Raw genomic sequence first — 22,924 nt, forward strand, 5'->3', positions numbered from 1 at the left:
GTCATGCAGTTCACCCATTTAAAGTGTGCACTTCAGTGGTTTTAGTATAGTCAAAGAATTGTTCTATCATCACCACAATACATTTTAGAACATTTTCATCATCCCAAAAGAAACCTGTAGCCGTTAGCATTCACTCCCCATTTCCCTCCAATCTCCCCAGCTTCTAGCAACCACTAATAACCTACTTTCTGTCTCTGTAGAGTTCCCTATTCTGATACAGTTCATATAAATGAAATCATACAATATGTGGTCTTATGTGACTGCTGTATCACTTTTAGTGGCTGTATTAAAAGACAATAATGTCTGTCTTAGGGGTGTACCATAATTTATTTAACCTGTTGCCTCTTGATGGGCATTTGGGTTGCTTCTGATCTTTTGCCATTATAACTAATAATGTGGTGACAGTACCTGTGTGCAATTTATCTTGTACATGTATGAGTATATGAGTATAATCCTGGGAATGAAACTTCCAAGACTCAAAGGGTATATGCATTTTAAGTTTTGACAAGTAGTACAGCATTGCATTTATTTGTGTAGGATACCTTAAGTGTCTACCCTTTCCCCCCCTTTTAAGTTGAAGAGCTTTTACATTTACTACTTGGAGAAAATCTTGTTGACAAATGCTTGCATAAGCTTTGCAGCTACTCAAAACAGATATTATTTTGGTGCTCTTAATATGCCACTTGATAGGGAGATGATTTTTCACACTGCTTTCCTATATGCTTTTACAAACATAACATTAAGACATATGAAATTTGTTCTGGTTAAAATCTTAGTCTAGTTTCTGACAACAACCTTATTTGTTCTTCTTTAAAAAAAGTGTCTGGGGTTATTTTAATTCTTTCTATATACCAAAGACTTGATACCTGAGCTGGTAGGTGTATCAATTAGTTTACATCCCACAATTGTTAATACTGGTGATAGGCTAAAATCCTGGCATCTTATTTAAATACATGGTCTGTGCTGTACATAAAAGCTCTCAAAACTAAAGTAGTGACCAACAGATATGGAAATGAGATGCTGTTTATTTATATAGCTAGCCAAAAATGGATAAAAGAAATATGTTTTCTTTAGAATTTATCAAATATAAATTCTCATCGGACAAGAACCATGTACATGATTTTATGAGGAAGAGTATATCTGTACCTTTTTTTTTTTAAATTTTTTTTCAACGTTTTTTATTTATTTTTGGGACAGAGAGAGACAGAGCATGAATCGGGGAGGGGCAGAGAGAGAGGGAGACACAGAATCGGAAACAGGCTCCAGGCTCCGAGCCATCAGCCCAGAGCCTGACGCGGGGCTCGAACTCCCGGACCGCGAGATCGTGACCTGGCTGAAGTCGGACGCTTAACCGACTGCGCCACCCAGGCGCCCCTATCTGTACCTTTTTAAAAACAATTTACTGAGTGTGTTGTCATGTTTGTGGAACTAAAGTGGAAGACATGCACTTGACTTAGTACAAGGATACATTTCAGTTATCTGTTTAAGGAGTGACAGCTTTGTATTTAGCTGGAAACCCTGAATTGCCCAAGTGATCAGTAGCATCATTTGCTAGACAGTGGCACCTACTGGTAGTTTGTAATTTTTATAACCCAGCTTGAAAGGCATTGTAAATACATATGTAGTAAAGCAAGTAGGAGAGCAACATTTCCAGAACTTTATAAATAAAGTAATAATGATATGGAAGAGAGGCCTGTGGGGCCAAGGGGAGAGCACAGTTTGTGCAATACAAGCACAAAAATGAGCATGTTTAAGGACTACTAATATTTCTGCTCAGGTCTTATGATATATGATAGAGAATCCAACAGGCTGTTTATATGCGGTCAGTGTCTTGGGTTGTGAATATATTTTTAAATGAGGATCACACGGTTCATGAGCTATAGCATAAAATGACATTGAAATTTGGTAGAGCCTGGAGTAGCTTATCATTAGAGACTAGCTACATGTTTTTTATTTGATTTCTGATAAATTTGGGGATGATATACATGAATTCTTAAAAGCTGAAGGCAGATTTTTAGGGCAATAAAATTATTTTATTTTATGCTATTGTATGGTGGATACAATTATTATATTGTATGGTGGATACAATTATTATATCAGCCATATAGTGAACGCTAATGTAAGCTACAAACTTTACTTAATAATGTATCAATATTGGATCATCAAATGTACTACCCTAAGGCAAGATGTTAATAATTGGGGAAAAATGGGGTAATGTGCTCAATTTTTCTGTAAACCTAAAGCTGCTCTAAAAATAAGTCTATTAATTAAAAAAGCTGCTGATAGTGACGAGAGAAAGGTTCTTGTTCCTTGGACCTGTTCTTGGTCTCAATATCAAACATCATATTCAAAGAGGAAAAGCCAGTATTGGTGAATTCATCCCTTCCTTTCAACTTGGCCTCTCATGCCTACTTTATTTTAGGCTTTCGGTGTAGAGTTCAGGGATGGATATGGGATCCTCAGGGATCCCATGAGGATTGTCATTATAACTATTCATTCAAAGACAGAGACTCTTAAAACTGAGAACAAACTGAGGGTTGATGGAGGGTGGGAGGGAGGGGAGGGTGGGTGATGGGTATTGAGGAGGGCACCTTTTGGGATGAGCACTGGGTGTTGTATGGAAACCAATATGACAATAAATTTCATATTTAAACAAAACAAAACAAAGACCTGGAGAGAATCTGTGCAAACTTCCCTTCATGAAATAACACCCTTATCCAAACTTGAGCAGTAGAGGGAAAATCTTCATGTAAGGTGGGTGTTTGAACATCATGATCTCAGTTCTGGACTTCTTGCAATCATTGCTGGATTCAGGGGACACACATCTCTCTCCTTCTCAAATTCGACCTAACATGGACACAGATTGTAGCAGGGCTGAATCCAGGTTGTAAAGTTGAACAAGATCTTATCAAAAGCTTCAAGATACTTTTTTCTGTTCCATGTATCTCACTTACCTGGTTGTTTTTTGGAAGACTATAGTCTTCCCTCATGGCCCATATCTGTGGCATAAGACTTCTTTTCACCTCACTGGAATTGTCTCACTGTTTTGGGGTGCCTGGGTAGTTCAGCTGGTTAAGTGTCCAACTTTTGATTTTGCCTCAGGTTATGATCTCACTCATGGGCGCGTAGCCTGCTTAAGATTCTTTTACTCCCTCTCCCTTTGCCTCTGCCCTGTGTGTGCGCTCGTGTCTCTCACTCTCTCCCTCTCCCTCCCTCTCTCTCTCTCTCTCTCTCTCTCTCTCTCTCTCTCTCTCTCTCAACAAAACAAAACCAAACCCAAAAAACCTTGTCTCACTATTTAAATCTAAGATTTGCTTTTCAGTACCTCATGCTCTGTTCTAGATCTGTCTTTTTTTTTCCAAGGCGGAATGCCTTCAAATGGCCTCTCACAGATTGTGTGGCCTTATTCTTTGTGTCCAAAAGGACAGACCCATAAGGACTGGTATCCAGCCGGAAGCTGGGCAAATGAGTTTCTTTCCACACAGAATGAATAAAAACCTAGATTAGCATTAGCGCTTCCTGAATTGGAGCTATTCTACTTGAGGGTCCTTGTAGGGGAGCCCACTTTCCTAATCTTCAAGTTAAGTAGTCATTTAATGAGGCATACTTTTTGTCTTTGAATCATAGTTTTGTAGAGCTAAAGGAAATCTCAGAGGTCCATCATTTTCAATGTACTTATTATATGATACAGAAATAGTCATACAGTTTTAGATAGTACATGACTTTGCTTGGGTCATAGCTTTGATAGTATTAGCAGAGCGGGGAACCAGAATCTAGTTTAATGTGTCCTAATCCAAGGGTCTTTTTTTTACCACAAAATGCTGCTTTTGAGAAAAAGTTACTAGGACCAGTTAGAAGTTGAGCCTGGGATTTGCTAACTGATTGTCACAAGGTCTTTCTTGCAAACCATTTTTACTGTAGTTTTTTGAGTTTTTTCTCTTTCCTTTCTTTTTTTTTTTTTAAGATTAAAACACATTATTGATTTTCTGTTGAGGGCTTTGAGAGTTAGTGGAGAAACATGCCAGTTTTGCCAGAATTAAAACAACCTTAGATTAAAATAAGTGTATCATGAACTCTTTGAGAAAATAATGTCTTTTAAATGTTAGGTTCATAATTTTAATTCCTTCAGCTTTTTTTTTTTTCTTTTTTTTTTTTTTTGACAGAATGAGCATGAGTGGGAGCAGGGGGTATAGAGAGAGGGAGAGAGAGAGAGAATCCCAAGCAGGCTCCACACTGTCAGCACAGAACCTGACGGGGTAGCGGTGGGACTCAAAATACGAACCATGAGATCATGACTTGGGCTGAAATCAAGAGTCAGGTGCTTAATCGACTGATCCACCCAGATGCCCCTAATGCTTTCAACTTCTTAAACTTGTGAGATAGGTTTTTTTTTCCTAATACACTCTGAGGTATCTTTGAAAATAAGTGTGTCCAAAGACCTAAAACTTTGGATATCAAGCAGTCCCGTGATAGTGCTTTTTAAGGTAATTTGGATTGCCTGTTGATCATTCTGACTCTTCACTGTAGATGAAGTTTCATTTACAGTTCACTTGAAATTCTGCAGAGGCTGGTTATCCAGTGTTATCTGTGTCAGCTGCTTCTCTTTATTCTTTTTTCCTCTGGCCATCTCATTGTTCTTAAAGATGAAAGGGATTGAAGGAAATGTTGCTGACTTTTTAAATAAATGTAGTAGCAGAAGAGGTCATATTTTACAGTGTAATCTCACAATGAAACAGTGAAGTCTCACTGTCTTATTTCACAGTGAAATCTCACAATGTAAAATTATTTTGTTATTCCAGGCCCTCATTACAGATCATCTGAAGTTAGTACTGTGCATCTTTTTCAGTAACTTTTTATTTGAATATCAAAATAATATATATCTGTTGTAGATGATTTGGAAAGTACAGACAAGTACAGAGAAGAAAGTAAAAATCATTACTTGTAATGCTAGTAATTAGTGTTAACCACTGTTAATATTTTGGTGGGACTTTTTTTGTTAGTATATATATTTTTGTTTTCTTTTTAATAATGGGATAATGCATTTGTAACCACCTTTTTAATATGCAAATATTATTTTCCACTTTTAAATGTTCTTCTATAGCATCATTTTTCATAGATACATTGTTCTATCATGTGGATATACCATGATTTCTTTAAACAGTTCCTTTTTGAAAGACATTCAATTTGTTTCTGGTTTTCCCCTAATAAAGTTGTCACTGTCATAGGCCTTGTGATAGAAGAATCTATGGTTATTTCTCATAAGACTTTTCAGAAACTGGATATTTATGAGTGAAATCTAAGGCAAAGAACAATTAAATAATACCATAGTATTACATAATAAACCAGTGACTTAATGTTAATTTTCAGTATAGTGTTTAGTTCACATTTATCCTTATAGTTTAAAATGTCACTGTATTTAGGTTGATTTACAATTTGAGTGACAAATTTAATTTTAACATAAGCCACTTTGAAAACTGTATTCTTGAGATTGCACGTTAAAGTTTCACTTCACATGTCTGACTTTTAGTCCATATATTTTTCATGACCTTAACATTTTAAAGATCTTTTCTATTGTTAATTTCCTGAGGGTTAATTATTTGCTTTCTTTTTAAAAGTTTAAATGATTGAATACTATACAGTATAGTGATTATGTAATTGAGCACTTTATTGGTAATATGTATTTGTCTCAGACTAATCTCACAAGATTTTCTTAATAAATTTAGAATTCTTGCATATATCTACAGTATGAACCATTTAGAATTGGTTGCGTAATATATAGTACTTTATACTATAAACCTTTACACGTTAGAACATGTTCTTTTTGAGCTTTATTTCATATACCAATGCCATGTTAAATTTTGAATTTTCAATGTATTATGCTTGCATCAGAATTGGACCATTTCAAGGATGCCTGGGTGGCTCAGTCAGTTAAGCCTGTGACTCTTGATTTTGGCCCAGGTCATGATCTCATGGTTCATGAGCTCAAGCCCCACGTTGGGCTCTGCCCTGATAGCTGAGAGCCTGCTTGAGATTCTCTCCCTCTCCCTCTCTCTGCCTCCCCCCCTGCTTGTTCTCCCCCCACCCTTCTCTCTCTCTCTCTCATTATAAATAAATAAACTTTATTTTTCAACGTTTTTTAAATTTAGTTTTGGGACAGAGAGAGACAGAGCATGAACGGGGGAGGGGCAGAGAGAGAGGGAGACACAGAATCGGAAACAGGCTCCAGGCTCCGAGCCATCAGCCCAGAGCCTGACGCGGGGCTGGAACTCCCGGACCGCGAGATCGTGACCTGGCTGAAGTCGGACGCTTAACCGACTGCGCCACCCAGGCGCCCCTAAATAAATAAACTTTATAAAAAAAAGAATTGGATCATCCCATAAGATTTTTTTCTTATGAATATTGGAAATATTGGTCTTTCTGATCAACTATCTTAGCTATAGCAAATGAAACTAATTTTTGTCAGAACTGTCGAATCAGTTGATGTCACCACCTTTCTTCCCTCTAACCCTACTACCCCTCTACCCTCAATCAAGTAAAAATTACTTTCTTGTGATACTTTATATATAAGGATATTCATCAGATGTCCTTTTATTATATTTAGGGGTACAAGTGAGTGTTTCTTCCGTAAACTACAGGTTCCCCAAGGAATGAAATTTTTATTCATGTTGTATCTACCCACTTGTATTGTGCTATGAATTGGGCGAAATAATTGGGAGTCAAATATTTTGGTGTTATTCAGTTAAACTTAATGAACATGCTTGATTGCTAGCGGAACTCTGTATTTCCTAAACAAGTTTATTGATAATCTCAAACTTTCTGATGCAAATTGATTTTTATTTAGAATTGCGCAGATGTCTTAGTGTCTCTAAGTGTCAACTAAATAAACATTTTTCTTTTAGGATTTGTTCATACAGATATGACGAAAGACCTGAAAGAAGAACATTTAAAGAAAATTATCCCTCTTGGGAGGTTTGGAGAACCTATTGATGTGGCACATGCGGTTGTGTTTCTTTTAGAATCACCATATGTTACAGGGCATGTTCTGGTAGTGGATGGGGGATTACAACTCATGATATAATTTATAGATTATTCAGTTAAAATAGTGATTATAATCAAAGGCACACTTGGGCTGTTGATTTATTTGTATTTGGGCTGTTGATACCTACATGGGTGACATTTGCTAATCAAACTTATTGATGCTACAAATACTATTTCCATTTTTATATGAATATGTCTAAAAAGAACAGTGTATGACCAGTTGTGTTTTCTAAATGCTAAGAACCTTATAGGCTGTAGCAATCTTAACATATAGACATTTGCAAGTGCTATAAACAGACATTATTTTAATTTACATATTTTGTTGCGAAAGTGGCAAAAATTATATGGTCTGATGGTCATGAATTATTTCATTGTATCAGGCAAAATTCTCTAGAAGTTAACCTTGTGAGCCATTGCTAAGATAAGAATATTTATAGGGCATTGGTTAGTTGTCAGTATTTTAGCAGTCCTGCCAAAGTTAAACATTGTATTCCTTTTACATATGCCTTAGAAGATCAATTTTTATACAGGTTGGAAAAAAACATCAGTTAGATACAGGCATAAATTTAGAATCCAATTTCTTTGAGTGCATTACTCCTGATTAAGCAGCTGGGCAAAATAATTTACAAATACAAGTGTGGTACAGTTGATCCATCCTATAGAATTTCTCAAAGTGATGTGTAATAATAACCCTTAAGGTTTTAATATCTCGTATAGTAATGAGCTACATAGATATTATCAACTTAGGAAATAGAAGTAGTTTTTTTTTGTGTGTTTTTTTTTATCCTCAAAACACTAATTTTAGCAAACTACTTAAAAACAGTGTAAGAAATTATGACATTTTAAAAATTCAGAATATTTTGTATGAGTGAATGTAATAATTTTTATTATAAAATTTTAGAAATAATTACTTATGAATAGCATAAATGATACTTTAAGTAAATATGCAGTAACAGTGAATAAGATGTCTTTATAAGGAACAGTTAAAGCATTAATTTTAAAAGAAAATATTTGCCCGAGAATGGAAGACACAAACTGAAATATCAGGCAACATCTATTTTGCATTGAACTCTTTTCTGGGGAATAGTGTGATATTTTAAATGTCACTGGATTCATGTTGATTTTTATTATTTATCATTTTGAAATATGGTTTAGATATTTACTGCACTTTAAAAAGTAAGTTTTATTGGAGCTGAACATTATTTTATGTAAACAGATTTTATTTTATATTGCAAGTCAGTGCAAAGGTGTGAATAGGATGTACTAAATAAATGCAATGTGATAAAAGTAATAAAAATAAAAAGTAATAAAGTCAGATCTAATTTCTATGTCAAGCTTCCTGATTCCTTAAAAAAATTAGTTTAAATTTATCTTCAACATAATCTTTACTTAAAGAAGTTAATTTAGGAAGTAGGAAAGTTAATTAGTGTGAGTAAAATGAGTGTCACTAATCAAATTGTTTACTAAATGCTAGCATGGTAGTACTTGGATTTTATCAGGCATTAACAGTTCCAGGTGCATAAAAGAAATGGAGCAGTCTGGATGGTTTCCAGTATTATAGCTGATGCTTTTAAGGTAGGAGAGGTTATGGAGAGGAGTAGGCCATTTTTCTAATGCTGCCTCACCTGCAGGCCTTTAGCTACCTGCATTTCTTCTTTATAACATCCCACATAGGTTTGAGTTTCTTTCTCTGGATATCACATCTTCTGAAATCATCAGTGAGGGTGATTTGACTGGTGATTAGGAAGAAAGCAATACATTTCACTGACTTAATGACATTAAAGCTACAGATAGGTTTAACCTTTAAGTGTGTGTATTTGTACTTCAAGAAATAAAACCTTTTTAACTGTTACACCCCCCTCACCCAGGTCATAACAAACTAGTAGAATACGGGAAGAGATCTTGAAATAGGTAAAATAAGCCTTTACTGTTCCATTCCAGGCGAATTCTCCTACTCCCTCTGACCTGGTAGAGTTTGCAATTTAATGCATGCATCCTGTTGCTCAAATCAGTTGGCAGGTGTTTTTTATGCGCAGCCATTCAAGAACTTCAGTGAATTCTTAACAACTTGGCAAATATACAGTTGACCTTTGAGCAACATGAGTTTGAGCTATGTGGGTCCACTTATATATGGATATCTTATAGTACTGTAAATGTATTTTGTGATTTTATTAACATTTTCTCTAGCTTTATTGTGAGAATACGGAATATAATACATATGGCTCACAAATGTTTTCACTCAATGTTTATGTTGTTGGGAAGGTTTCTAGTCAACAGTAGGCTATTAATGATTAAGTTTTTGGGCATCACAATATATGGATTTAAGACTGTGCAGGTGGTCAGTGTTCCTAATCCCCTGCATTGTTTGAGGGTCAACTATATTCAAATTATCTAATAATTAAGTTTTTTTTAATATTCATTTCATCTTTCAACTACATTGTGAGCTCCTGGGAATAAAGACCATATGGTGTTTTCAATTCATTTAGCTAATTAAGAAACCAAATATTGATTGAATTCCAAGCAGGCTCCAAGCTCAGCGCAGAGCCTGACTTGGGGCTCAACCCCACAACCACGGGATCATGACCTGAGCTGAAATCTAGAGTTAGACGCTCAACAGACTGTATCACCCAGGCTTCCCTAAACCACTATGATTTTTTGGTTTAAGATCATCAGTCCATTACTTTGTCCTGTTGTTGGTGATAGTTATTGAGATATATCTGTTCTGACTCTTAGTATGTATCCTGGAATATTCTTTTTTGATCAAATCCCTATGATTTACTTTTTGGTAATTTATCTTTTTTGGTCATTTATCTCTAATTTTGATGCTTACTTTCAATTTAAAACTTAATTTGCTGTGGGGCACCTGGGTGACTCAGTTGGTTAAGCATCTGACTCTTGATCTTGACTCAGGTCATGATTTCATGGTTTGGGAGTTTGAGCTCCCCATTGGGCTCTTAGCTGAAAGTGAGGAGCCTGCTTGGGATTCTCTCTCTCCATTTCTCTGCCCCTCCCCCTGTTCTCTCTCTCTCTGTCTCTCTCAAAATAAATAAACATTAAAAAAAAAAAAACACCTGAATTTGCTATGCTAAGCCAATCAACTATTTTCTCTTAGGCAATAGACCTTAGTTTGAATAATTACCAGAAATTTAATTTAGAATTCTTGGGCTAATAGTTGAGATAAGGGTAGTATCAGTATTACCTGCAGAACTTTTTTTTTTCAAAAGAATATTTTTAATTGAAGTATATAGTTGACACACAATGTTATGTTAATATCAGCAATTCAACATAGTCATTCAACTACTTTATATTCACAACTGTAGCATCTGTCACCATACAACACAATTATAAAACCATTGACTATATTCCCTATGCTGTACCTTTCATTCCTGTGATTTATTCATTCTGTAACTGGAAGCCTGTACTTCCCACTCTGCTTCACCCATTTTGATTACTTCCTCCTATTAGCTTGACTTCTGTATTTAGGGGTATGTTTTTATTTTTTGTTTGTTTTGTTTTTGATTCCACATATAAGTGAAATCATGTGTTATTTGTCTTCCACTGTCTAATTTCACTTAGCATAATACCCTCTAGGTCCATTCATGATGTCACCAATGGTAAGATCTGATTCCTTTTTGTGGCTGAGTGATCTTCCAGTGTGTGTGTGTGTGTGTGTGTGTGTGTGTGTGTGTGTGTATACATACCACATCTTGTGTATCCATTCCTCTACTGATGGGCTCTTGGATTTTTTCTATATTTTGGGCATGCAAATAATGTTGCAATAAACATAGGGATGCGTATATCCTCTTCAATTAGTATTTTCATTTTCCCTAAATAATTACCCAGTAGTAGAATTACTGGATAATATGGTATTTCTATTTTAAGTTTTTTGAGGAACCTCCATACTATTTTCCACAGTGGCTGCACCCATTTACATTTTCACCAACAGTGTACAAGTGTTCATTTTTCTCTACATCCTTGTTAACCCTTGTTATTTCTTGTCTTTTTGATTTTAGGCATTCTGATGGGTGTAAGGTGCTATCTCATTGTGGTTTTAATTTGCATTTTCCTAATGATTAGTGATGTTGAGCATCTTTCCATATGTTTGTTGGACATCTGTATGCCTTTTTTGGAAAAATGTTGAATGAGGTCCTCTGACCATTTTTAATGGGATTATTTGGGGTTTTGATGTTGAGGGGTGTGTGTGTGTGTGTGTGTGTGTGTGTGTGTAATAATAAAATCTTTATCCATTTATCAGTCAGTGGACATGTGGGCTGCTTCCGATCTGGCCTGTTTGAAATAATCCTGTTATAAACATAGGGGTGCATGTATCCTTTTGATTTAGTGTTTTTGTATTTCTTGGGTAAATAGTACAATTGCTGGATCTTAGGATAGTTCTTTTTTTTAACTTTTTGAGGAACCTCCATACTGTTTCCCAGAGTGGCTGCACCAGTTTGCATTCCCACCAAAGGGCAGGAGGGTTGCTTTTTCTCCACATCCTCACCAGCCCTTGTTTTTTGTGTTGTTGATGTTAGCCATTCTGACAGGTATGAGGTGATATCTCCTTGTAGTTTTGATTTGCATTTCCCTGATGATAAGTGATGATGAACATCTTTTCATGAGCCTGTTCCATCTGTATGCCTTCTTTGGAGGCATCTTTTATTTTTTTACCATAACCATAGTGGTTATTTTTTTATTATTTTTTAATATTTTATTTATTTTTATTTATTGTGAAGTTACCTAACATACAGTGTAGTCTTGGCTTCAGGAATAGATTCCTGTGATTCATCACTAACATACAGCACCTAGTGCTCATCCCAGCAAGTGCCCTCCTCAATGCCCATCACCCATTTTCCCACCCCACCAGCCCTCATTTTGTTCATTGTATTTAAGAGTCTCTTACGGTTTGCTTCCTTTTCTGTTTGTATCTTATTTTTCCTTCCCTTCTATGGTCGTCTGTTAAGTTTCTCAAATTCCACATATGAATGAATCATATGATATCTGTCTTTCTCTGACTTATTTCACTTAGCATAATACCCTCCAGTTCCATCCACATTGTTGCAGATGGCAAGATTTAATTCTTTTCATCACCAAGTAGTATTCCATTGTGCATTTGTACTTCACCTTCTTTATTCATTCATCAGTTGATGGATATTTGGGCTCTTCCCATAATTTGGCTATTGTTGATAGTGCTGCTATAAACATTGGGATGTATATGTGCCTATGAATCAGCACTCCCATGTCCTTTGGATAAATTCCTAGTAGTGCTATTGCTGGGTCATAGGGTAGTTCTATTTTTAACTTTTTGAGAAACCTCCATACTGTTTTGCAGACTGGCTGCGCCAGTTTGCTTTCCCACCAACAGTGCAAGAGGGTTCCCCTTTCTCTGCATCCTCGCCAGTGTCTTGATGATTACAGCTTTGTAATACAGGCTGAAGTCCGGGATTGTGATGCCTCCTTGTTTGTTTGTTTGTTTGTTTTTCAACATTACTTTGGCTATTCAGAGCCTTTTATGGTTCCATTCAAATTGTAGGATTGCTTATCCTACCTTTGTTAGGAATGCTGGTGCTATTTTTGATAGGGATTGCATTGAATGTGTAGATTGCTTTGGGTTGTATCGACATTTTAACAGTATTTGTTCTGATCCATGAGCATGGAATGGTTTTGCACTTCATTGTGTCTTCTTCAATTTCTTTCATAAGATTTCTATAGTTTTCAGCATACAGACCTTTTATCTCTTTGGTTAGGGTTATTCCTAGGTATTTTATGGTTCTTGGTGCAGTTGTAAATGGGATCATTTCCTTGATATCTCTTTTGGTTGCTTCATTATTGGTGTATAGAAATGCAACTGATTTCTGTACATTGATTTTTATGTCCTACAGCTTTGCTGAATTCTTGTATCATTTCTAGCAGTTTTTTTGGTGGAGTCTTTCAGGTTTTCCATGCAGAGTATCATGCTATTTGTGAAGAGTGAAAATTTGACCTTTTCTTTGCCAATTTGAATGCCTTTTATTTCGTTTTGTTGTCTGATTGCTGAGGCTAGGACTTCCAACACTATGTTCAACAACAGTATGAGAGTGGACATCCCTGGCTGATCTCAGGGGAAAGCTCTCAGTTTTTCCCCATTGAGGATGGTATTAGCGGTGGGCCTTTTATATATGGCTTTTATGATGTTAAGGAATGTTCCTTCCATCTGAACTTTCTTGACGGTTTTTATTAAGAAAGAATGCTATATTTTGTTAAATACTTTTTCTGCATCTATTGATAGGATCATATGGTTCTTATCCTTTCTTCTATTAATGTGATGTAGCACACTGATTGATTTGCACTAATCAATATATTAATTGAACTAGCCCTGTAGCCCAGGAGTAAATCCCACTTGATCATGGTGAATAATTCTTTTAACATACTGTTGAATTCAATTTGCTAGTATCTTGTTGAGAATTTTTGTATCTATGTTCATCAGGGACATTGTTCTGTAATTCTCCTTTTTAGTGGGGTCTTTGTCTAGTTTGGGAATCAAGGTGATGCTGGCTTCATAGAATGGGTCTTGAAGCTTTACCTCCATTTCTATTTTTTGGAACAGCTTGAGAAGAACAGATATTAACTCTCCTCTAAATGTCTGGTAGCATTCCCCTTGGGAAGCCATCTGGCCCAGAACTCGTATTTGTTGGGAGATTTTTGATAACCAGTTCAATTTCTTCACTGATTATGGGTCTATTCAAATTTTCTATTTCTTACCTTTTGAGTTCTGGTAGTGTGTAGATGTCTAGGAATTTGTCCATTTCTTCCAGATTGCCTCAGTTTGTTGCCATATAAATTTTCATAGTATTCTCTAAATAATTGTATTTCTGTGGTATTGGTTGTGATCTTTCCTCTTTTGTGATTTTATCTATTTGGGTCTCCTCTCTTTCTGAGAAGTCTGGCTAGGGGTTTATCAATTTTGTTTATTCTCTCAAAAAAACAGCTCTTAGTTTCATTGATCTGTTATAATTTTTTTATTCTATATTGTTTCTTTCTGCTGTTATCTTTATTATTTCTCTTCTGCTGGCTTTGGGCTTTCTTTGCTGCTGCCTTTCTAGCTCTTTTAGCTGTGAGGTTAGGTTCTGTATTTGGAACCTTTCTTGCTTCCACACATCGGCCTGAATTGCAATATATTTTCCTCTTAGGACTGCCTTTGCTGCACACCAAGGGTTTGGACTGTCATATTTTCATTTTCATTTATGTCCATATATAAATTTCTTCTTTAATTTCCTGGTTGAGCCATTTATTCTTCAGTAGGATGTTAACCTCCATGCATTTGGAGGCTTTCCAAATTTTTTCTTGTGGCTGATTTCAAGTTTCATAGCGTTGTGGTCTGAAAAATGCATGGTATGATCTCAATCCTTTTATATTTGTTGAGGGCTGTTTTGTGACCCAGTATGTGATCTGTTTTGGAGAATGTTCCATGTGCACTTGAGAAGAATGTGTATTTTGCTGCTTTTGGATGAAAATTTCTGAATATATTTGTTAAGTATCATTCAGTGTATCATTCAATGTATCATTCAGAGACATTGTTTCCTAATTGATTTTCTGCCTAGATGATCTGTTCATTGTTGTAAGTGGAGTATTAAAGTCCCCTACACAGTGTTATTATCTATACATTTATTTATGTTTGTGATCAATATATTTATATATTCGGGTGTTTCATGTTGGGGGCATAAACATTTACAATTGTTAGCTCTTTGTGATGGATAGTTCCCTTAATTATGATACAGTGCCCTTCTTCATCTCTTGTTACAGTCTTCATTTTAAAATCTAGTTTATGTGATATAAGTATCGCTACTCTGTCTTTCTTTTAATTTGCAATAACATGTAGGTGGTTCTCTGTCCCCTCACTTTCAATCTGCGTGTGTCCTTAGGTCTAAAATGAGTCTCTTGTAGGCAGCATATAGATGGATCTTGATTGATTGATTGATTGATCTTTTGATTGGGGCATTTAGTCGATTTATATTCAGAGTGATTATTGAAAGATATGGATTTGGTGTCATTGTGTTACCTGTAGGTTTTGTGCTTGTGATGATGTCTCTGGTCCTTTGTAGTCTTTGCAGCATTACACTCACAGTCCCCCTTAGGATCTCCTGTGGGGCTGGTTTAGTGGTCGTGAACTCCTTTAGTTGTTGTTTGGGAAAGCCTTCTCCTATTCTGAATGATAGCTTTGCTGGATGAAGGATTCTTGCCTGCATATTTTTCCTATTCAGCACATTGAATATTTCCTGCCACTCCCTTTTGGTCTGCCATGTTTCAGTAGACAAGACTGCTACTACCTTTGTGTATTTACCCTTGTAGGTTAAGGCCCATTTGTCCCTAGCTGCTTTCAGGATTCTCTATCTTTGTATTTTGCCAGTTTCACTATGATTATGTCATGGCATTGACTTGTTTTTGTTGATTCTGAAGGGAGTTCTCTGTGCCTCTGGACTTGGATGTCTGTTTCTTTCCCCAGATTAGGGAAGTTCTCAGCTATAACTTGTTCGATTAAACTTCTGCCCCTTTCTGTCTCTTTTCTTCTGCAACACGTGTTATATGGATATTATTTGGTTTCATTTAATCGTATAGGTCTCTACTTCTCTCTTCATGGTCTAGTAGTTTCCTTTCTCTCTTTTTTTTCAGCTTCATTATTTTCCATAATTTTATCTTGTATTTCACCTATTCCCTCCTCTGCTTCCATCCTTGCTCTCACTTTGTGTAGTTTATTTTGCATCTCATTTACAGCACCTCTTAATTCATCATGACTATTTCTTAGGTCTGTGATCTGTGCAAAAATAGATTCTCTGCTGTCTTCTATGCTTTTTTCAAGCTGAGCTCTTAGTCTTATGACCATTATTCTAAATTCTTGTTCAGGTATATTGTTTTATCTGTTTTGAGCAATTCTCTGTCATTTCTTCCTGGAATTTCTTTTGAGGAGAATTCTTCTGTGTCATCATTTTGGCTATGTTTCTGTCTTTTAAGTGTTTTAATATCTTGTTATGTGTCCTGTACCTGCAAGTACTACTATATTAAAAAGGGGTCATAGACTGTCTAGGAAGTGTTTTTGGAGTGTGTTGTGTGCACTAAGTTGTTGTGTATTTGGCTTCTCTATCCCACTGCTCTTAGTGGTGGATTGTTTGGACTTTCCAGCAGGTGTGCTTTGATTTGTTTGTTGAAGTAACCCTGGAAAGAAGGAAAGGTGTTGGGGCGGGGGGGGACATCCCATACAAAGAGAGAAATGAAAGGGGCAAAAAACCAAAACAAAACAAAAACAAACAACACAGGCAGAGAATCAAAGAAACTATAAGGCTTAATACAGAGAGAGAGGAAAATAAAGAAGGAGGTACAGAAAAGGTATAAACAGAATAATGCCTGATTAAACAAACAAACAGAACAGAGAAAGAAAGAAAGAAATAAAAAATAATATAGGTCTGAAATTATACATATAATAAGAATTGACCAAAAATCAAATTAGAAACTATGAGCCTGATTCTAAAGGAAAAAAAAAAGGTTGAAAGAAAAGGGGAAATAGAAGAGAAGGAAAGAAAAGAGAAAGAACTCAGACTAATATACAAAACTGCAGGACAATTATTTGTTGATGCCTGGGACCAAGGGCTGTGCTGGTCTGGAGGAGAGGCTGTCTGGTTTGGTCAGTGTCAGTCCCACTCCAGTAGATAAGCAGTTACCAGGCAAGAAGGGGCAGGGTTTGGTGTAAGTGGTCCCACTTTGCTTTTTTTTTTTTTTTTGAAGATTGTTTTGGCTATTCAGGGTCTTTTGTGTTTCCATACAACTTTTAGGATTGTTTGTTCTAGCTCTGTGATAAATGCTGATGGTATTTTGATAGGGATTGTATTAAATGTGTAGATTGCTTTGGGGTAGTATGGACATTTTAACAATATTTGTTCTTCCAATCCATGACCATGGATGTCTTTCCATTTCTTTATGTCATGTTCATATTTCTTTCATCAGTGTTTAATAGTTTTCAGAACATATGTCTTTCTCCTCTTTGGATAGGTTTATTTTTAAGTATCTTATTTTTGGTGCAATTGTAAATGAGATTGTTTTCTTGACTCTTGGTATATAGAAGTGCAGCAGATTTCTGTTTATTGACTTTGTAACCTGGAACTTTACTAAATTCGTTTATTCTAGCGGTTTTTTGGTGGAGTCTTTTGGGTTTTCTATGTATAACATCATGTCATCTGCAAAGAGTGAAAATTTGATTTCTTCCTTATCAATTTGGATGCCTCTTATTTCTTTTTGTTGTTTGATTGCTGTAGCTAAAACTTCCAGTACTGTGTTGAATAAAAGTGGTGAGAGTGGACATCTTTGTCTTGTTCCTGCCATTAAATGAAAAGCTTTCAATTTTTCACCATTGAGAATGATATTTGTTGTGGGTTTTTCATATATGGGCTTTATTATGTTGAGTATCTAAACCTACTTTGTTGAGGGGTTTTTATTATGTAAGAATGTTGTACTTTGTTACGGGCGCCTGGGTGGCTCAGTCAGTTAAGTGTCCGACTTCAGCTCAGGTCCTGATCTCACGGTTTGTAAGTTCAAGCCCCGCATCAGGCTCTGTGCTGATGTGGCTCAGAGCCTGGAGCCTGCTTTGGATTCTGTGTCTCCTTCTCTCTCTGGCCCTCCCCCAACTTGTGCTCTGTCTCTCTCTGACTCCCAAAAATAAATAAATGTAAAAAAAGAATGTTGTACTTTGTTAAATGCTTTTTTTTTTGGCATATATTGAAATAGTAATATAGTTCTTATCCTTTCTCTTATTCATGTTATGTATCAGATTGATTGATTTGAGAATATTGACCCACTCTTGTAACCCAGAAATGAATCCCACTTGATTGTGGTGAGTGATTTTTAAAAAAAATGTATTGTTGTATTCAGTTTGCTAGTATTTTGTTGAGGATTTTTACAGCTATGTTAATCAGAGATATTGGCCTGTAGTCCTCTTTTTTTGTGTGGTATCTTTATCTGGTTTTGGTATTAGGGCAATGCTGGCCTCATAGAATGAATTTGGAAATTTTCCTTCCCTTTCTATTTTTTGGAATAGTTGACAAGAATGGAATAGGTATTAACTTTTCTTTAAAATTTTGGTAGAATTTGCTTGTGAGGCCCTCTGGTTCAGGACTTTGTTGGGAGTTTTTTGATTATTGATTCAATTTCTTTGCTGGTAATTGGTCTGTTCATATTTTCTATTTCTTCCTGTTTCAGTTTTGGTAGGTTGTATGTTTCTAGGAATTTATCCATTTCTTCTAGGCAGGTAGTTTTTCATAATACTCTCTTATAATTGTATTTCTGTGGTGTTGTTATTTCACCTCATTTGTGATTTTATTTATTTGGGTCCTTCCTCTTTTTTTCTTTATTACTCTGGCTGTAAGTTAATCAATTTTATTGTTGTTTTTTTTTTAAAGAATGAGCTCCTGATTTCATTCATCTGTTATGTTGTTGTTGTTTTAGTTTCTATATCCTTTATTTATGTTCTAACCTTTATTTATGTTCTAACCTTTATTATTTTCTTCCTTATGCTGGTTTTAGGTTTTGTTTGTTCGTTTTCTAGCTCTTTTAGGTATAAAGTTGTTTATTTGAGATTTTTCTTGCTTCTTAAGGTAGGTCTATATTGCTATAAACTTAGAATCGCTTTTGCTGTATCTCAAAGGTTTTTAACCTTTGTGTTTTCATTATTATTATTTTTTTTTCTGTATAACCCATTCATTATTTACTAGCATATTACTTAACTTCCATGTATTTGTATTCTTTCCAGATTTTTTCTTGTGGTTGACTTCTAGTTTCATTGCATCATGGTCAGAAAAGATGAATGGCATGACTTCCATATTCTTGAATGTGTTGAGACCTGTTTTGTGGCCTAATATGTGATCTATTCCAAAAAATGTTCCATGTGCACTTGAAAACAATGTATATTCTGCTGTTTTAGGATGGGATGTTCTGTATATGTGTTAAATCCATCTGTTCCAGTATGTCATTTAAAGCCATTGTTTCCTTGTTGATTTTCTATTTAGATGATCTGTCCATCAATGTAAGCGGGGTATTAAAGTCCCCTACCATTTTATTATTATCCGTTAGTTCCTTTATGTTTGTTTTTAGCTGTTTTATGTTTTTGGATGCTTCCATGTTAGATGCATAAATATTTGTAATTGTTATATCTTCTTTTTAGATTGTCCCCTTTATTATTCTATAGTGTCCTTCTTTGTCTCTTGTTACAGTCTTTGTTTTAACGTCCATTTTGTCTGGTATAAGTATTCCTACTATAGCTTTCTTTTGACATCTATTTACATGATAGGTGTTTCTCTATCCCCTCACTTTGAATCTGCAGGTACCTTTAGGTATGAAATGATTCTCTTGTAGGCAGTATATAGATGGGTCTTATTATTTTTTGTATACATTCTGTCACCTTATGTCTTTTGATTGGAGTAGTGAGTCCATTTACATTCATGTAATTATTGGTAGTATATATTGATTGCTATTTTATTACTTGTTTTGTGGCTATTTCTGAAGATGTTCTCTAATCCTTTCTTGCCTTTCTGTCTTTCATGGTTTGCTGGTTTTCTTTAGTGATGTATTTGGATTTCTTTCTCTTTATTCTTTGTGTATTTATTAGTAGTATTGTCTTTGTGGTTACCATTAGGTTTATATATAACATGCATATGGCCATCTAAATTAAGTTGATGATTATTTAAGTTTCAACCTATTCTTTACTCCTCTCCTCCCCACATTTTAGGATATGTGTCATAGTTTACGTCCTTTTATTTTGTGAATTCCTTGATTGATATTTTACAGAAATATTCATTTTACTGCTTTTTTGTTTCCTACCTTCATATTGCAATTTTTGGTCTTTCCTTTCCACTTAAAGAATCTCCTTTAATATTTCTTGCAGGGCTGGTTTAGTGGTCATGAATTCCTTTGGGTTTTGTTTGGGAAACTCTTTATCCTTCCTTCTATTCTGAATGTTAGCCTTACTGGATAGAGTATTCTTGCCTGCAGGTTTTTCCCATTCAGCATTTTGAATATATCATGCCACTCCTTTCTGGCTTGGAAAGTTTCTGCTGAAAAATGCCCTGATAACCTAGTGGGGTTTCCTTTGTATGTAACTGTCTTCTTTCTTTTGCTGCTTTTAATATTTTCCCTTTATCGCTATACTTTGACATTTTAATTATAATATGTCTTGGTGTGGATCAGCTTTTGTTGATTTTGCTGGGGGTTCTCTGTGCATCCTGCATCTGGATATCTGTTTCCTTCCCTAGGTTAGGGAAGTTTTTAGCTATTATTTCTTCAAATAAATTCTCTGCCCCATTTTCTCTCTTTCTTCTTCTGAGACTCCCATAATACGAATGTTACTATGTTTCATGGAGACACTGCATTTCCTAAGTCTATTCTCATTTTTTGTAATTCATTTTTTTCTTTTGTTCAGCTTGGTTACTTTCCATTATTCTGTCTTCTAGGTCATTATTCATTCCTTTGCCTCCTCTTGCCTACTGTTCATCCCATTAAGTATATTTCTCATTTTGCTTATTGATCTCTTTATCTCTGCTGTGTTATTCATTATCTCTGTTAATGGTCTCACTGATTTTCTCCACTCAAGTCCATTGAGTATCCTTATGATTATTGCTTTAAATTCTCCATCAGGCACGTTATTTATATCTGTTTGCTTATATTTCTGGCCATGACCTTGTCCTTTTATTTGGGAGTAATTTCTCTCTTCTCTTATTTTGTCTATGTTTCTGTGCCTGTTTCTGTGTTAAGAATGTCAGCTATGTCTCTGGTTCTTGAGGGTAATGGCTTTATGAAGAAGACATCCTGTAGTGACCTGCATTGAAGGCCTCAGGGCCTGGTATTTCTGGGAGTGTTTCCAATGTGTGCTGCATCTGCTCTGCTGTTGTGTCATGACCACTTTATCCTTCAAGCCAGTTGTCCGTAGAGGCTCTTTGCCTATTGCGGTCAGTGTTTGGTTCCTGGCCTGAATGTGGTGTGTTTTAACTAGCTGTACTTTAGTCTGCTTGTGAAATGAGACCTGTCACCACCTCCACTGGGACCAAGTCCTTGCAAAACTCCTGGGTTGGGAGACATGACGTGGGCAGGGATTTGTGCCTGTCTTTTAGGGGGGAATGCCTGCCATGCTGGGACTGAGGCAAGCGAGACTGGGAAGGGTGGTTCCACCGGAGTGTGGGGTGGGGTTTGATATAAGCAAGTTAAGTAGCAAGTGTTTGTGCTATGCAGTTGGCTTGGTGTTTACACTCAGGGGTGGGGAAAGGAAATGGTACCTGCCAGTTCCTTTATTTCCAGAGGGGGTCTCTCCATGAATATTACCTCTGTGGGATAAGCTCTGAGATTAAAAACTAACCTCCCCACTGGTATCCCAGGTGCTCTTAAAGATCATTGTTTTCATGCTATACATCCACAGGCTGTTTGCCCTGCCTTTTCTCCAAGAGCAGCTCCAATGTCCTCCAAGCTCTCCCAGAGCCAAGTACACTGATGTCTCTTGCCCTTCTCTGTGACCACGGCTCTCTCCCCATCCCTGTCACCATGATCTGTTCCTCCCCCAAACTGCATATCTGCACTTCCTACCTTCTTTCATGGGACATCTTTTCCACCTTTAGTTGTGGAGTTTGTTCTGCCAGTCTTCAGATCGATTTCTGGGGTATTTTGGATGATTTGATAGTTGTCTAGTTGTATTTGTGGGATGAGGTGAGTCTAGGGCCCTCCTACTCTGCTGCCATCTTCCACTTCATGGAGCTACTTGAGATGATCATGATTTTTATCCTTCATTTTATTAATGTGACATATCACAATGATTTATATGTGAATATTGGGCCAGTCTTAATTCCCTGGAATAAATCCCACTTGACCATGGTAAATGATCCTTTTAATGTATTGTTGAATGTGATTTCCTACTATTTGGTGAGGATTTTTGCATGTATGTTCATCAGGGATATTGGCCTATAATTTTCCTTTTTTTCTGTGTTTCCTTTTTGGTTTTGCCATTAGTGCAATGTGGTCCTCATAGAATGTATTTGGAAACCTTACTTCCTCTTCTGCTTTTTGGAATAGTTTGAGGAGTATAGGTATTAACTCTTCTTACTTGTTTGATAAAATTAAACTGTGAATCCATCTGGTCCTGGACTTTTGGTTTTTGGGAGGTTTTTGCTTACTCATTCATTTTTGTTCCTAGTAATTTGTATGCTGAGGTTTTCTCTTTCTTCCTGATTCAGTTTTAGAATATTCTAGGAATTTATCCACTTCTCAGTTGTCCAATTTGTTGGCATATAATTTTTCATAGTAGTCTCTTATAATCCCTGTCTTTCTGTGGTGTCGGTTGTTATTTCGTCTCTTTCCATTCTGATTATATTTATTTGGGTCCTCTATTTTTTTTCTTTATTTGCTAAAGGTTTATCAATTTTCTTTATTGTCTCAAAGCTGTAGCTCTTGGTTTCATTGTCTCTATTTTTTTTTTTTTTGGCTCTGTTACATTTACTTCTTCTCTGATCTTTATTATTTCTTTCCTTTTACTGAATTTGAGCTTTATTGGTTTCTCTTTTTCTAGTTCCTTTAGTGTAAGGTTAGATGTTTAAGATTTTTCTTGTTTCTTGAGGTAGGCCTATAATCACTATAAATTTCCCTGTTAAAACTGCTTTCACTGCCTCCCAAAGATTTTGGACATAGTGTTTCTATTTTCATTTGTCTTCATGTATTTTTTTAATTTGATTTGTTGTTTGACTCCTTGTTTAGTAGCATATTGTTTAGCTTCTGCATGTTAGCGTTTTCCATTTTTTATCTTGTGATTGATTGCTGGTTTCATACCATTGTGGTTGGAAAAGATGCATGATTTGATTTCAGTCTTATTAAATGTATTAAGGCTTCTTTT

At 35.8% G+C, this 22,924-nt stretch overlaps 1 protein-coding gene across 5 annotated transcripts in view; it reads left to right on the forward strand.

Moving 5' to 3' along the window:
• Positions 1-22,924, forward strand: part of CBR4 (carbonyl reductase 4) — a 136,612-nt gene that overhangs the window by 13,681 nt on the left and 100,007 nt on the right. For 3 of the 5 annotated variants that reach the window (XM_015087262.3, XM_027068689.2, XM_015087263.3), the window contains one exon: positions 6,900-8,366. The exons of the other annotated variants lie outside the window; for them this stretch is intronic. In XM_015087262.3, coding sequence (XP_014942748.1) covers positions 6,900-7,078 — 179 coding nt within the window. In that variant the 3' untranslated portion in view covers positions 7,079-8,366. Of the gene's footprint in view, positions 1-6,899; positions 8,367-22,924 lie in introns of those variants that run through there. 5 annotated transcript variants of the gene reach the window in all.

The sequence above is a fragment of the Acinonyx jubatus genome, chromosome B1 (genome assembly GCF_027475565.1).
Source record: "Acinonyx jubatus isolate Ajub_Pintada_27869175 chromosome B1, VMU_Ajub_asm_v1.0, whole genome shotgun sequence".
NCBI lineage: Eukaryota > Metazoa > Chordata > Mammalia > Carnivora > Felidae > Acinonyx > Acinonyx jubatus.